Source organism: Cebus imitator, unplaced genomic scaffold, assembly GCF_001604975.1.
Source record: "Cebus imitator isolate Cc_AM_T3 unplaced genomic scaffold, Cebus_imitator-1.0 Scaffold79, whole genome shotgun sequence".
NCBI lineage: Eukaryota > Metazoa > Chordata > Mammalia > Primates > Cebidae > Cebus > Cebus imitator.
In genome coordinates, this window is record NW_016107394.1 from 6,088,673 (window position 1) to 6,104,780 (window position 16,108).

The 16,108-nt window shown below is 37.3% G+C and overlaps 1 protein-coding gene across 2 annotated transcripts in view; it reads right to left on the minus strand.

Annotated features, from left to right (window-relative positions):
- Nucleotides 1-102: 102 nt before the first annotated feature.
- Nucleotides 103-16,108, minus strand: part of THAP12 (THAP domain containing 12) — a 31,428-nt gene continuing 15,422 nt past the window's right edge. For both annotated transcript variants that reach the window (XM_017533029.2, XM_017533030.2), the window contains 3 exons: nucleotides 10,503-10,610; nucleotides 5,500-5,536; nucleotides 103-3,004 (listed from right to left, as the gene is read on the minus strand). In XM_017533029.2, coding sequence (XP_017388518.1) covers nucleotides 1,074-3,004; nucleotides 5,500-5,536; nucleotides 10,503-10,610 — 2,076 coding nt within the window. In that variant the 3' untranslated portion in view covers nucleotides 103-1,073. The remainder of the gene's footprint in view (nucleotides 3,005-5,499; nucleotides 5,537-10,502; nucleotides 10,611-16,108) is intronic.

A 16,108-nucleotide genomic window follows, 5' to 3' on the forward strand; every position in this document is an offset into this window, starting at 1 on the left:
GACCAGGATGGTCTCGATCTCTTGACCTCGTGATCCACCCGCCTGGGCCTCCCAAAGTGCTGGGATTACAGGCGTGAGCCACCGCGCCCGGCCTATAAAATGTTTTTTAAGAGATTTTACACAAGAATGTTTTGACCCCACCAAAAACAATGTGCCTAAACTTTAAACAAAATTCACATTTTATTTAGATTGAAATAAACTATACAAAATTGATTTTCTTCACCAAAAATAACAGCAATATTTCCATATTTTTCTAGATAAACCACAACACTTATTTTTGTAGGTTTTCCAGGTTTTGCTTATAAATCAAGATGAGGCAGTAGATAAGAGTCATGGAAAAAGACAGGAAAAAAAAAAAAAAAAACCAGACAAATCATGGCCTCTGATTCTGTCTTAACCATGAAACAGAAGTGTTAACATATACCTGCTAAAAAGCTTAGGAAGATGTAGGCTCGACAAAGGAATGTAAACAGCCAACAACGAGATGTGGAACAATGGCAGGCTCCTCCATTCAAACTTTTACTGTCATTTGTTCCTTAAGTTCGTTTCAGAAAGACAGAATCTACACTGAAATCCTTTTTTGGCGAGCTGACAAGCTTTTCTCTGGTAATTTCTTGTAACTGTCCAGTACAGATTTTTAACATACCTAAAACTCCTATTAGTCAAAGGTCAACTGTGGGCTTCACTGTAACATTTTATAAAATGTATTTCTTCCTCCCACACCTCTTCAAAATATATTTCTTCAAAGAATTCATAACACCCAACGAGTAGAGATCCACAGTGATAATAAACGCTATGTCTAAAATGACTTAACTAAAACAATTCCAGAGTGCCACCAGCAGAGATCACACAGAAGGAAACATGGCACTTTCAGCGTTCTCTTCTGGAAGAACGGAGAGGCCTTCAAAGCAGGAGAGTTCAAATAGGGGCCATTTAAACAGGTAGATTATCAATGGCTAATGTATTCAATGAAGTCCTATAGGCAAAGATATTTAGTGATTAAGTGGCCTACATACACCTTACAGCTTTTCTTCCAAATATAAAATATAAGAAAATCTATTTTTAAAAGTCTCTTAGGTATTTTCCATGGTTTCTGAATTCTCTGTGGGAAGCTCTGACTTATTCGTATAGAGTTTAATATATGTGTCCACCATTAAATCCAGGTCGTGTTTTATATCAAAATTTATGTTAAGCAAAGCCAAGTTACTCGACCTTTGGTCTGTCAAAGTGTTCCTCAAATATGCTTTAAGACGTTTTCGTCCATTTTCATACCGTTCATTTTCAACCTTCATCACAGGAAGAATACACAGGACCTTTAGCAATGCATACACATTAGGAAAAAACTTGATGTCAGGCAGGTGGAGGGCTTCATAGATAGTGGATGGAAGCTCTATATCTTTCCCCCTGTGTTTCCATTTGATTCTCCAACAGTGAAGCTCAGCTGAGAGCGTGTCAGGATTGGGTAAGTCACTTCTATACATATCAGCATGGTGTTCCTCTGATGTATTGAATTTGAGTTGTCCCATGACTGAGGGTACCAGAGATAAGCATTTAAGAGCTTTCAGGTGCTGTTCTGAGAATATATCTTTAAGTTCCTGAATAATGTGCTCCACTGTTGGAACACTTAGGGTTTCCTTATAGTAACTCTCAGAAGTTAGCTGAGATTCCAAGTTACCCTGGTGAGCTCTGCGGAATTTCCCAGGAAGTTTCATTTGAATATCAAGCTTGGTTGCCAAATTTGTGGCTTCCTCAAACCAAAATTCATGATAAACTTCAATATTTTCCATCACTTCATTAAGTGAATGCAATACTGCAGTCAAGCTACCAGCTGCAAAGAAGACATCTGAGGTTTGCCCCTGGAGATTTTTCCCAAAGGCTCTTGTAAAAGATAGCACGTTTTTAAGAACAACAATAGTAACAATGAAATCAAAATCTGTTACTGCACTGCAGAGTACAAATGCTCGGCCAGCTATACAGTTATTCCATCTAATATTTGTGTCACTATTTATACCATCTAAACATAAAACAAGTGCTTGCAGGAGTTCTACTAAAATTTCAAAAGCATCATGCCTGCCTGTCCACTGAGAATGGCAGATTTCCTTCAGTTCTTTACCCCTTTCTTTACTGTTCTGAAAAAGAACAGAAATTACATTGTCAAGTTCTAAAAGTAGTTGTGGTGATCTATGGAAAAAAGAACAAACTTCCTCAATCGTTCCTAATGCAACAGATACTCCCATAACAGGTACTGATTTTGCCAACCACATATTTAAGGCACAGGAAGAGCAAAGTGTGTAGATAGCCTGGGGATATTTCTCTAAAAGTCTAGAAGCAACAACTTTCATTTTGGAAGAAAATCCACTAGACACAATGTAAGCCTGGCCACGACAATACTCCATATTTAATCCCCATTTCTCAGTTATCATAGTGTGAAATTTCACAGCCAAAATTTCTGCATCAGCTTCATAAGGCAGGAAGCCTACAAATTCCTCTCTTAGGTTATGAGATTCATCAACAAACCTCACCAGCACAGGTAGGTGTTCTTCCCCTGCTATGTCCACTACATCATCAGTGATAATGGAAAAGAAGTGTGAGTCTCTCACTTCCCTGAGAGTTTCTTCTCGAATACAGCTCTCACAGATCTCTAGCATCTGCCTCTGCTGTGTTTTTGAACAAAACAATGTGTTAACTGCTGTTGTCTCAAAGCGTTTTCTCAGGACCTCTTCACCAGAATTTATCCGGCACTCCAGCAGTGCTTGAAAGTTATCTGGAGTAAAGAGACCTTCTGGGATTTCATCAGCCTCATGTCCATCCAGAGGTATATTTTGCTTTCCCATAAGAATCAAGATTTCAAATAGAGATTTTAGGTATTCTTTGTTTTCTTTCTCTTCAAGGGTTAGAGGTAAAATGTCCTCATCTTGCCCTTCACCCGCCTCTTCACTGGGATTCTGAGCATTGCTATTGTTGGTTTCTTTATGTTTTTGTTCCTGTTCAGAAATTTCATCAACTGGAAAACAAAGAATTAATTTTACAAACAGGCTCATAAAAAAACCAAACCAAACAAAAAATATTACATCTTCGGTTAAATATTTAAAATACATACACAAACTCATTCATTCAATATTCATAGCGCATTTACTAGACCATAAACAAGGATAGAGATTAAAATAAGAGATATTCTAGTGGGAGAGACAAACACTGTAAACAGATATATTTTAATCCTAGATGTAAATGCTGTTATAAGATAGGAATGATTTTTCTTTTCTTTTTTTTTTTAAGAAATGGGGAGTCTCACTATGTTGCCCAGGCTAGTCTTGAACTCTTGGCCTCAAGTGATCTTCCCACCTCAGCTCCAAAGTACTAGGATTAAATGTATGAGATACCACATCCAGCCTAATTTTAAAAATAAACTTAAGACACTCCACATATGTAATGAGTGACAGTCCATGCCCTCAGAAAAACAAAATGGGACACAACTAATTACTAAGGTACTGTGCTTAGCATTTTATATGCATCACATTACTCTCTCTTCAGGCAGGTGGTATTAGTCCCACTTGACAAATGACGACACTAAGAAACTTGCCCAAGATCACAGATACAGTTAGAAGAATGGAAGTAAAGTTGAAATCCAAGTGTCTGGCTCCAAGGTCCATGCGATGCTGTTTTTATCAAACCATTATGCCACACATTTATATGGGAGATGGGACAACTGTACAAACCAGTGTAACATAAAGGTGATTAATGTAATTCTTAGGGCTAGTATTAGATTATCACAAATTTTAGCCTAATCTCTTCATAAGGGATAGGAAAACTGAAGCCCTATATGGTAAATGTCCTGCCCACAGTCATACAGGTCAGTGGTGTCTACAGGAAAAGAATCCAAATCTAGAGTCACAGTTAAAACCTAGTTCTTAGAACATAAGATTATGGAGGGCAGCAGGGAGAAACAAAAACTCAGAAGTTGCATTTGATGACAAGGATAAATAAGGGGGACATGAACAAGGAGGGCATTTCAGTTGGTGAGAATTATTCTAGCAAAAGCACTAAGGTAGAAGAGGGAAGAGCAGGCTGTCCAAGCACAAAGGGAAATCTAGTCTGACTGGAGCCTGCGTGAGCCATGCTTCAGACCTTCATCAGGGTTTCGCAAAATGCAGGAAGCATCCTTCCCTAACCCCTCCTCAAATCAGATAGCACTGCTAATGATCATACATGACACGGCAGTGATTCTATACTAGGTAGGTTTCCCAAGCCAGAAAGAGGTTATCCTGGACTCCTGCCTGCCTGGCTCCTGCCCCACCCTCCTCCATTACTTTTCCACTTCCAATTACAAGTACTAATTCTCTTACTTTTTTTTTTTTTTTCCCAAAAAGTAGTTCATTAAAGAGCAAAGAGTACAAAGTAAAAAGTCAAGTCCCTCTTCTTTTAGGTATCTTTTCATATACAAGTCATAGGTATACAAATTTCTTAAGTTCCTTGAACCTATTCCCTTTACTCTCTCTACCACTGCTTAATTCAAGGCCTTTCAACTTTTATTTGGTCAGCTGACAGCCCAACTGACCTCCTGCCTCCAGTGTTACCTTTTCTAATCCAACAGAGCGCTGTATGTAACATGAAAATCAGGTCCCTGTTATCACCTACTTCCAAACCCTCAATGGTTCCCTATTGCTAACAGCCCACAAGTCTGCAAGCTCTGGCCTCCGGGGTCCTTTCTAGGTTCGTTTTCTAACCATAATGGGTAATCACAAACTTTAACAACACTAAAATGAGTGTAGTTCCCCAAATCTAGCACCCTGTACCTTTCCCTCTCTTTGCCCAAGTCCGTATCTCCTCTTCTATAAAGAGGGAAATAACAGTACTTATCTCAGGGCTATTGTGAGAATTAAATGAATTAATACAAGTTAAGCACTTAGAACAAAGATTTGGCATTAGTGAGCACTCAATAAAATGCTATGTTAATAATAACAGCAATAGGAGGAAGAAACAGAGGAGGAGTGACTAATAACTGACAAGAAGAAAAACAGCTTCTAGCCCTCACTTTGGTGAAACAATTGGGGCATCAGCACCTACAGAAAGGCTGTTGTGACCACTACCTCCAATGGCACTATGTGCCCCACCAGTGTTTATTCCTTAAACATTTACCAAGAACTTATTACCCACCACAACTGGGTGGACAGAAAAGAAATTCAGTGCATGCCTCTACCATTGCCCTTCCTTCCCTATAATGGAGCACTGTGTGACTGCCACCCCTGCCACAGTAAGAAGTGGCATCACCTCTGTGAGGCCTGCACATGGCATAGTGTGTGGCATAGCAGCATCAATAAAGACAAGCTAAACCAAGACTTTAGTCTCATAAATAATTCCAGAACACAGGACAAAGCTGAGCACACTCTTACATCCATTCTCAAGGTAGGTTTTCAACACAAAACATATTTATTTGTCCTTACCAGGTCAAGGCCTTTTTAAAAGGCATTCAGAAGTTGAGTCATTAACACTATCACTTACTTTTTTTCTGTTTCAGTGTCCTGATTTCGTCTTCACTCTAAATGGCAAGAAAAAAAGAATCATCTTTTAAAAACTGACCTCTAGTGTATCATCTTAGACTCACAAATACAAATGCCTATTCTGAGTCAAATTTAATTCTTCAAGAGCATAAATTCTTTATATAACATACATTCTTCAAACAGACAGACAATGAGAAAACCAGAATAAGTTGTTAATAACTCCAAGGTTAAACTGATTATTCTAGTTAAAAAAATAATGATATAAATAACTCCAAAGTCCTAGAGGGGAAAAAAATACATCATTTTACTTATTTTCTACCTAAATCAACCTAACTTTGGGTTACAAGTATTTACTGGCTAACGAAAGGCATGAAAGTTCACCATGGCACTTGGGGTCAAATTCAAGAGGACACAAATCATCTTACTTCCCAATTTAACCCTGGAGATGCCCCATAAGAAGGAGGTTGCTGAATCTCAGAACCCAACACAAAAGTGATGAGAAATTCCTGAGAAGCAGAAGATGAAAGAGTACTAGCATGGAAGAGATACACAGAGCATAGTAGGCCAAGTGGCACCAATAGGGTTAGACAAAGGAAGAACTTTCCAGCTGCATCCTTTACTCTCCTTCCAACCCTCTACAATGCTAAAATCATGAGCCACTCTGTTACTTTCTGTGGCACAAAAGCAGCTATTCCAGTGACAGCTGAAGACAGCAGGATGCCTGTTGGGCACCACTGGACATGGCGCTCATAGCAAGAAACATCAACAGGCTGGTCAACCTGGGACATCCCCTCCTTATCCTATGGACTGCATGTTTATAAGGATGGTGTTTCAGGAAGAGTATGGCGGCTGTGAAGTATGTGAGGCTCTCTGAGGGACAGACTACAGGGAAATGACAGCAACAGGACAGCAAGTGGTTGAGCTCCTCATCCTGATACACATTACACTTCGTATCCATGGATTCAACCAACCAGGCATTGAAAATACTGGGAAAAAAAATGGAGAGTTGTACCTATCTTGAATATATATAGACTTTTTCTCATTATTCCCCTAAATAACGTAGCATAACTATTTACACAGCATTTACATTGTATTCAGTGTTACACATAAATGTATTACGTATCATAAATAATCTTGGTATTGTTTAGAAATGGATGGTTGTATCTATACTGAATATAGACTTTTGTTCTTGTCATTATTCCCTAAACAATGTAATATAACAACTATTTATAGAGCACTACATTGTATTAGGCATTATACATGATCTAAAGAACACAAGAAGATGTGTGTAAGCTATATGCAAATACTATACCACTTTATATAAGGGAATCAAGCATCTGTGGATTTTGCTATCCAAGGGAGGGTTCTGGAACCAGTCCTCTATGGACACCAAGAAAAAAGGTGACATGGAGGACTGTTATGTAAGTGTCAGCAGTCATCTAAGAGAAATCCTAGGAAAATAGAAATAAACAAATAGAGGGGAAATGCATAAAGAAAAATAAAAACTAAGGATTTGATTTAAGATGTAAGTCCTCAGTTGTAAGATGACAAATTAAGGTACATAAGAAAAAACCTCACATCTACTAGATATAGTTTAGCAAAATTTAAAATGTCAAATATGAGGAAAACTAAAAAGCTTTGAGGGAGAAAAAGAAGATTACCTAAAAAGGAACCAGGCTGGCACAGGCTTTCATAGCAATAATGGATGCAAAAAAATCAGAAAGAATCAACATCACATAGACTATGTGTATCCTCTATGTATCTCTTAATAACATTTAAAATAAAAGAATCAAATCATTTAAAAAAATAATTCCACGTCTGTAAACGAAGAAAAACAATCCTATGTTAACAAAATAGAGAAATTACAAAATACCTACAATCAGACATGACAGCACTGTATGTCTAAAGTTGTAAGGTATAGCTAAAAAGGACTTAAGGAGACATTTTTAGCTTTGAATAAACATACATAGCTAAACATTAAGAATCTAGAAAAAGAGTCAAAAAGTAAATCACCCCAATCAAGGAAAAACCAGTCAAATAGTTCACAAGTACAGCAATCATCGACAGAACTATTGGCTCTTTGAAAAGATTATTATAAGTTTCATAAACTTTTGGAAACATAACAAAACACAAAAAGAAAGAGAAATCAATAAAGATATTAGAATGGCAATCAAAACTTTCCTCACCCACCCCTAGTCCTCTAACAGTTTTACCAAGTTCTATCTTACTTTTTCAAGAGCAGATAACATCTACCTATACAAGTTTTTCTAGAAAAAAAAAGAAAAGATACCCAACTTATTTTATGAGGTTAATAGAACCTTGATATTGTAACTGGATAATGCAAGTACATGAAAAGAAAATTACAGGCCAAGATTCACAAATGCAATATCCTAAATAAAATATTGACCAACTGAATCCAATGGCATATAAAAGCAAAGACATATCAAAATCAACTAGGGTTCATTACAGAAATGCAGATGGTTCAAAGAAAATCCATTAGTATTATTCATTGCATTAAAGAATGAAAAAAAAAACTTTTCTATTAAATAGATTCAATGAAAGCATGTGATAAGTTAAATATAAAAACAATATAGGTCAGGTGTGGTGGCTCACTACTATAATCCCAGCACTTTAGGAGGCTGAGGTGGAAGGAGTGCTTGAGCCCAGGAGTTTGAGACAAACTGGGCAACATGGCATGACCCCATCTATACAAAAAATACAAACAAATAAGCCAGGTGTGGTGGCACACACCTGTGGTCCCAGCTACTTGGGAAACTGAGGTAAGAGGATTGCTTCAATCCAGGAGGTGGAGGCTGCAGTGAGCTATGTCTGCACTGTACTCTGGTCTGGGTGACACAGTGAGCTCATTTAAAAAAACAAAAAACAAAACCAAACAAAAAACTCTGAATATAAGACTAGAAGGGAATTTCCTTAACTTCATATCAACTATTTAACAATACCAACAGCAAACATTATACTTAATGGGGCAAGGCAAGTATGCCAGCTATGACATTACCACAATTATTCAACATAGTGCTAGGGATCTTGACTAAACAAGAAAGACAACAGAAAAAATTAAAATCATACAAACTGAAAGAGACAAATTTCTCCTTATTTATAGGTGATACAAAGGAAAAACTCAGAAGACTTATTAGGATTAACTTAAAAAGTTGTTCTTTAAAAGTGCTGGAAATAATTTCAACCAGAATACATAATCTATACTAGTAAGAACCATAATGTAAAGATAAGAAGTGATCTAAGAAAGAATGTATACATTCTCTTTTAAAGAACTGCAACAAAAGCCCTCAACATTTTTCATTTTCTGTACTCCTAAAAGTATTCTAATATTCTTTTCAAAAAACTAGTATTTAGTTTTGTCAGTGATGGCTGTTACCCGATAGGTATTTTATGGAATTTTTTTTTCCTATTCATGGATGTGTTTAGTTAATATTTTACAATAGTTTATATTGTAATAGTAAACTAGTAATATTCGTTTACTAACATCAATAATACTAAACTAGTAATAAACTAGTAATACATTTACAATAGCTAATATTGTAAAGATGTCAATTCAAAACAATTATAATGAAAATCCCAAAAGAATTTCTAGAACTTGACAAAAGGACTTTCAAATTCATAAGGAGGCGGCTGGGCACCGTGGCTCACGTCTATAATCCCAGCACTTTGGGAGGCTGAGGTGGGCAGACCACTTTAGGTCAGGAGTTCGGACAAGCCTGGCCAACATGATCAAACCCCATCTCTACTAAAATTACCATGTTAGTCAGGCCTGGTGGCAAGCGTCTGTAGTCTCAGCTGCTCGGGAGGCTAAGGCAGGAGAACTGCTGGAAACTGGGAGGCACAGGTTGAAACAAGCTGAGATTGTGCCACTGCACTCCAGCATGGGCAACACAGTGAAACTCTCTCTCTCAAAAAAGAAAAAAATCATATGGAGGAATAAAGGTCCACAAATAGCTAAGAAAAAGAAGAGTTAAACAATCACCCTGTTTGAAAGTAAGATATATTACACAGCCATGGTAATAAAATAATGTGGTATAGTTGCAAACAAATAATACAGTGAAATGAAACAGAACTCCCCAAAACAGCCTTATATAAATTTGTTATATGACAGAAGTGGCATTTTATACCAGTGGAGGAAAGGAAGAGTTAACAGACCATGTTGGGAAAACAGGTTCTCTATAAGGAGTAAAAGTTATTATAGATCCTTATTGTACATCATTTATACTAACTCCAAATGGATAAAATATCTAAATATAAAAGGTAAGCACAGAATAAGGAAAATTAGATAAAACACTAGTATGGATACCAACTGGTAGGGGAAGAAATGGTTATGGTAATAGCGGATGAAGAAGGAAAAATAATAAAGCAAAATAAGGGCCTTCCTAGTGGCAATGATGACAGAAAGCCATGGACTGAGGAGTTACGGTAATTCTGTTCACCTACAGTCAACAAAATACAGATAGGTGTCAATCCTCAGAACTGAAGGATATCCAAGGAATATAAAAATATGTGTAAATTATGCCATATACAGAGATTTCAACATTTTTTTCTAAACCCTGCTTATATTTAGTAGTGACAGAGGCCTTATCTTTAAAACATTCCATGTCTCCACTTTCAGACTTTCCCTTTCTTTATCCCTTTGTGCTGACTTCTGGAAACACCTCAACTCTATTTTCCTTACTACAAAAAAAAAAGGTAGCTTTTTCCTTCTCCCAAAGGTATGAGCTAGTGGCCTATAATTAACAGCAAACTCTGGACCAAGTCAATGAGTATTAACTGGCTAAATTTGAGGGAGAATTTCCAAATTAAATACTAAAACTCACCATCTCACATCTAGGCTATTATTTAACAACCATAACATTTATTTCCTGTTACATTACATCTGAAATAGAGAGTAACTTGGATTGATTTTAACATAAATGCATCTGTATTTGATTTCATAGTACTATGAGGGAAGGTGGAAAAGCTAAAAGTACATAGACTTACCAGTTCTTTTATTCGTTTTCTGTGTCTACTATGTGGGTTATTCAAATGACTGGTAAGATCAAATATTGTTGGTATTGCATTATCTCGAAGAACTGTCCTATAAGGACTCTGAAAAAGAAAAATGTGTTAATTCAGAGATGGTCCTTATAAATGTATTAGACATAAATAAAATTACATGTTAATGACCTCCACAATATTCCTTCAACTCCAGCTCTAAATTACAGAGACTTACAGAATTTGATGTCAGTTCAAGTCGGTCTACTATTTCCAATTGTACCTGCATTTGCCCTTCGGGCAATCTATTATAAATTAAGAAACTGAATTGAACGTAGGCATAAAACATAATATTAACGTGCATTTTGCATATCTGTTTCTAATTCAGTATTCCAGCTACTTTATCTGTACTGTCTTTCTATGAGTCCACCAAATCTACAGGAGGTACAAGTCTCCCAAAATAATTTGCACTCTTCTATGTTCTATAATAACGCATCCCTCTTTTACCTGCTGTTTACTCCACTTTTGCTAATATTACCAAGAAGCATCAAGGCACAGTGAAAATATTGGACTGAGATCCAAGAGACCTAGGAACTAGTCCAAAACTCTACCAGTGAGGGGACTCACTAAGACACCCTGGCTAAGTTACTTTCCCTTTTTGGGCCCCAGTTTCTTCTTCTGAATAAAATTCTGGTATTGAACTAGATCAACATTTCCCAAAATAAAAGTATTCACATACTAATGATTAAAATGCTTGCCATTTCAGTTATTTATATTACTATCTGTATTTTTACACAATCTACTCGATTTTTTAATTAACACTGTCTTAAGTAATAAAAACCATAGGAAGAATGATCTGATGTTTTATCTCATGTTTTTTAAAAATTTTGTTTTTAACATATATTACAAAACTTCTAAAATAAAAATTGATTCATGCGGCACATGAAACCATCTCTCACACCACAAGTGATACTGACATACATAATCACATTTTTGCAAATGCTAAACTAGGTATTTCTACATTTCTTTCAAGTTCTAATCATTCTCTACCCTACTTCCTGCTAATTTCATCTAGCCTGGCTAGAAGCCGGATGCATTAAATAGTAACAGTCCTCCTGCCAGCCTTAAGGAGGCTGGGTAAGAGATAAGTTTATTAAGAGGGAGAGTGATAAATAACTGCTATTACATTCCCCTCAGACAGTCCAAAGAAACAGTGCCTTTAATTTCTTCCTGAATTTGCGATGATAAAGATGAAACATACTTCATTTAAACAAGCTTTCTTGGAAGCAGTGATTACTTCAAAATATCAAAGCGTGTTCAAAGAATATGCCAAACAAAAAGAACAACTTCTAAATTTGTTCACCCAAGGAGGGGAAGTTGGGAAGATATGAAGGGAAAACATACATCTAAATGAAACACACTATCTTGGGTTGTACCCGAAGAGTTACTAAACACATTTGGGATGAATTTCTATTCAGAGTCAATATTTTCTAGTTCAATTTCGTGTCATAATAGAAAACACAAAGATGATTCTCTGACTTCCTAGTAACATTCAACCTTCTAGTGCTGGGCTCATGATCTTGAGTCTACTAGGAAGGCTAAATGAGGAATTGGTTAGGGACACAATCACTGAAGGGAGTACAAGTTATTATACTCAAAGCTCCCCCATCTGTCACACTGAGCAAATGTACCTAAAATAAGCAAATATACAGTCAACTCTCGATATCTTACCAATTATTAAATAAGGAGGGGAGGAATAAAACATTTTAATAAATTTTTTAAAGTCAAATCAAACTGATTTTCTATTTGCAAATAAAGCAAAGATACTATAAATCAGAAAGCAGGATATACGAATGAAAAAAATGACATTTTATAAATATTTATTTTGGCCAAGCATGTTGGCTCACACCTATAATTCCAACACTTTGGGAGGCCATGGCTGGGTGGACAGCTTGACCCAAGGAGTTCAAGACCAACTTAGGAAACATGGCAAAACTCCATCTCTACAAAAAATACAAAAATTAGCCAGGCATGGTGGCACGTGCCTGTAGTCCCAGCTATGTGGGAGGCTGAGGGGGGAGGACTGCTTGAGTCTGGGAGGTCAAGGCTGCAGTGAGCCATGATCACACCACTGCACTCCAGCTTAGGCAACAGAGTGAGACCCTGTCTCAAAAAATAGTAATAAAAATAAGAAAAATATAAATATTTATAAAGACACATGCCAAAAAGACAATATTCAATTCCTACACATGATATCAAGTATCTCAGTATCAGGATTTACTCTTTAACTGCTGAATTAACGTTTGAGCATGAAACAATAATCTTACTCTAGCATCAAAATTATAAAAATATTTGCCTCTGGCCAAATTCAGTAGTTATGAATGTTTACTGATGAGATCTGGTTTTTTTTGTTTTTTTTTTAAAGACAGAGTCTCACTACCATGCTGGCTTTGAACTCCTGGGCTCAAGCAACCCTTCAACCTCAGACTCCTGAGTAGCTTGGGACTATAGATACATGCCACTGTGCCCGGCTACTGATGAGATCTTCAATGCTAAACTAATAAATCCAAAACTCTTAAACATTTAGATACAAGTATCAGAAAATCCAGGTTTTGTTTTTTTGGGACAGAGTCTCACTCAGTCACCCAGGCTGGAGTGCAGTGGTGCAATCTCAGCTCACTGCAACCTCCACCTCCCGAGTTCAAGCGATTCTCCTTTTTCAGGGGCCCCCACCCCACCGCACAGTGGCTGGAATTACAGGCATGCACCATCACACCCTGCAAATTTTTTGTTGTTGTTGTTATTTTTAGTAGAGAAGGGGTTTCCCCATGTTGGCCAGGCTGGTCTCGAACTCCTGATTGCAAATGATACACCCACCTTGACCTAACAAAGTGCTGGGATTACAGGTGTGAGCTACTGTGCCCAGCCCAGAAATCCAGTTTTTAATAAAATCCGCTACACATATAGAAAGAACATTTTCTCACATTTGGATTCATTTATTCAAGATTGAAGAATCATTTGGAAATTTAAAAAGCAAACCTTGCTCATCTTTCTGTTCTATTCTCTAACTAAGGAATGTAAGAATTAACTTTATTTTAAATTTCTCACAATCTGGTTGGAATTATCTAATTAAGAAACCATATTTATTACTAAAATAAAAATGCAAAATGCATATGGCCTATGTATTTAAAATAATTTGGGTATTTTTACTTAATGTCAAAAACATAAAAGTAGTTTGCCTTTTAAACATATGAAACCTTTAATTTTGGTTGATCATTATTACCCTCTTAACAAATCAAGGCAAAAATATTCCTCAAATATTTGTGATTAAACTGTTGAACCGGAATTGGCTCACCTCCCAATGACTTCACAAGTATCTGCTTCAATTAATTTTGAGAAATAAAATAACCCAATCATTCCTTAGTTTTCTGATGCCTCTGCAAAATGTATCTGAAAAAAATATCAAAATAAATCGCTGTATAACAACATATAGTGTAAGTGTACCTTCTAATCAAGTTTATGTCTATCCTAATATCTGAGGTGTTACACTGAAACAAGTCTGCTTCATTTCAATCAAATTTGCCTTATTTCTGCCTTTTATAAATCACAGCAAGAGAAGCACAGAGAGTTAAAAATCTTAGAACTCAGGAATTACCTGGTCTAATCTCCTTATTAGGAACTGGGGCCCAGAGAGGGGAAGTGACTTGGCCATGCTCATACAGTTAACAGCAGGTCTTGACATGAAATGACAAGTTACTAATGGAAACATTTTTCCACAATACCTGTATAATTTGTTTACTATTATATCCAGCACAAAAAAATTACGAGTTGGTTCTAACAGTACATACAAAAACATGAAAACAAGAGCTCCATTCCAAGATGAAAATTTTACTCATAAAAAAGCTCTAGATGAACAGCTCCAAATAAAAACACTAACTTTACCTTAAATAAATGTATACTTTTATAATCATCTAAAATTTTTCTGAAGACTAAATAAGTTTAAAAGTGGTTACCTTGGCCGGGCATGGTGGCTCATACCTGTGATCCCAGCACCTTGGGAGGCGGAAAACTTGAGGTCAAGAGTTTGAGACCAGCCTGGCCAACACGGTGAAATCACAACTCTACTAAAAATACAAAAATGAGCTGGGTGTAGTGGCACATGCCTGTAATCCCAGCTACTTGTGAGGCTGAGAAGACAGAATCACTTGAGCCTAGGGGGTGGTGTGGTGGAAGTTGCAGTGAGCTGAGATAGCGCCACTGCACTCCAAGCTGGGTGACAGAGCAAGACTGTCTCAAATAAATAAATAAACAAATAAAATAAGCGGTTACCTCAGGTGAGTAGAAATGGGGCATCAGGAACAGAGGAGTTAAAAAAAAAATCAGTCAGTTTTGTTATTTTTCCAGACAAGCTCTTGCTCTGTGGTCAAGGCTGCAGTGTAGTAGCATGAACGCAACTCACTGTAACCCTGACTGCCTGGGCTCCTCCTATCTCAGCTTCCCAAGTAGCTGGCACTACAGGTACAGGCCACCACACCTGGCTAGTTTTTTTGGGGGTATTTTCTACAGAGACAGGGTCTGGCCAAGTTGCCCATGCTAGTCTCAAACTCCTGAGTTCCACTGGTCCTCCTGCCTCAGTCTCCCAAAGTGCTAGGATTATAGGCACCCAGCAAAATGAGGATTTTAAGACAAAACATACTATTCAGCTCCAACTCTGTCTTCATCTTAAAGTAGTGGGATATTAGAGACTCAGAGAGTCTTTAAGTATTAGAGACTTAAAGGACTCAGGTGTCCTCTCACAGAGGGAAGGACTGTCATTAGAATTTTCCAAAATTCTAATTTTCAACTTGAATGCTCAAATTATCAGCTGTTTTCCTTGAAGTGGCAGCCTTGTTTATTTCTGACAAAATGTCTACCGAACACCCAGATGTGAATAGTCATATTTAGAAAATTCTAGAAGACACAATACACAAGTTATCAAAGCAATGATCCATCATGTTATGTAGCACCCCCAAAGTTCCACTGTCCACTCCTGAGAGACTGAATATGAAAAACGCAAATAATATCAGTGTTATTATGAAAAGTTTTGACATTGTGGACTCCCTGAAAAGTGTCGGGGAATGCTATGTTCTGGATGTCTTTGTCCCCGCAAAATTCACATTGAAACAATCCCAGTGCGGTGCTGTTGGGAGGTGGGCATCTGGGAGGTGACTTAGGTCATGTGGGGGAAGCCTTGTTTGCCCCTTCCACCATGTGAGAACACAGCAAGGCACCATCTAAGAAGCTGAGAGTGAGCCCTCATCAGATGCCAAATTTGCTGGTGACTTCATCTTGGACTTCCCAGCTTCCAGAACTATGAGAAATAAATTTCTGTTGTTTAAAAATCACCCAGTCTAAGGTATTTTGTTACAGCAGCCCAAAGGCACTAATACAGGCACCCCCATGAGTCCCACCCCCGTTTCATATTTCACAAAGTAGAGTACACCAACTCTCAATCAGACTTGATTAAATTGCCAGAAGAACCTTGGAAGCTCTCACCCATCTTGCCTCACAGTGGCAAGCCTTGGCATTAGGCAAGCCACCCAGGGGCAATCAAGATTTAGGCAGTATAGGCA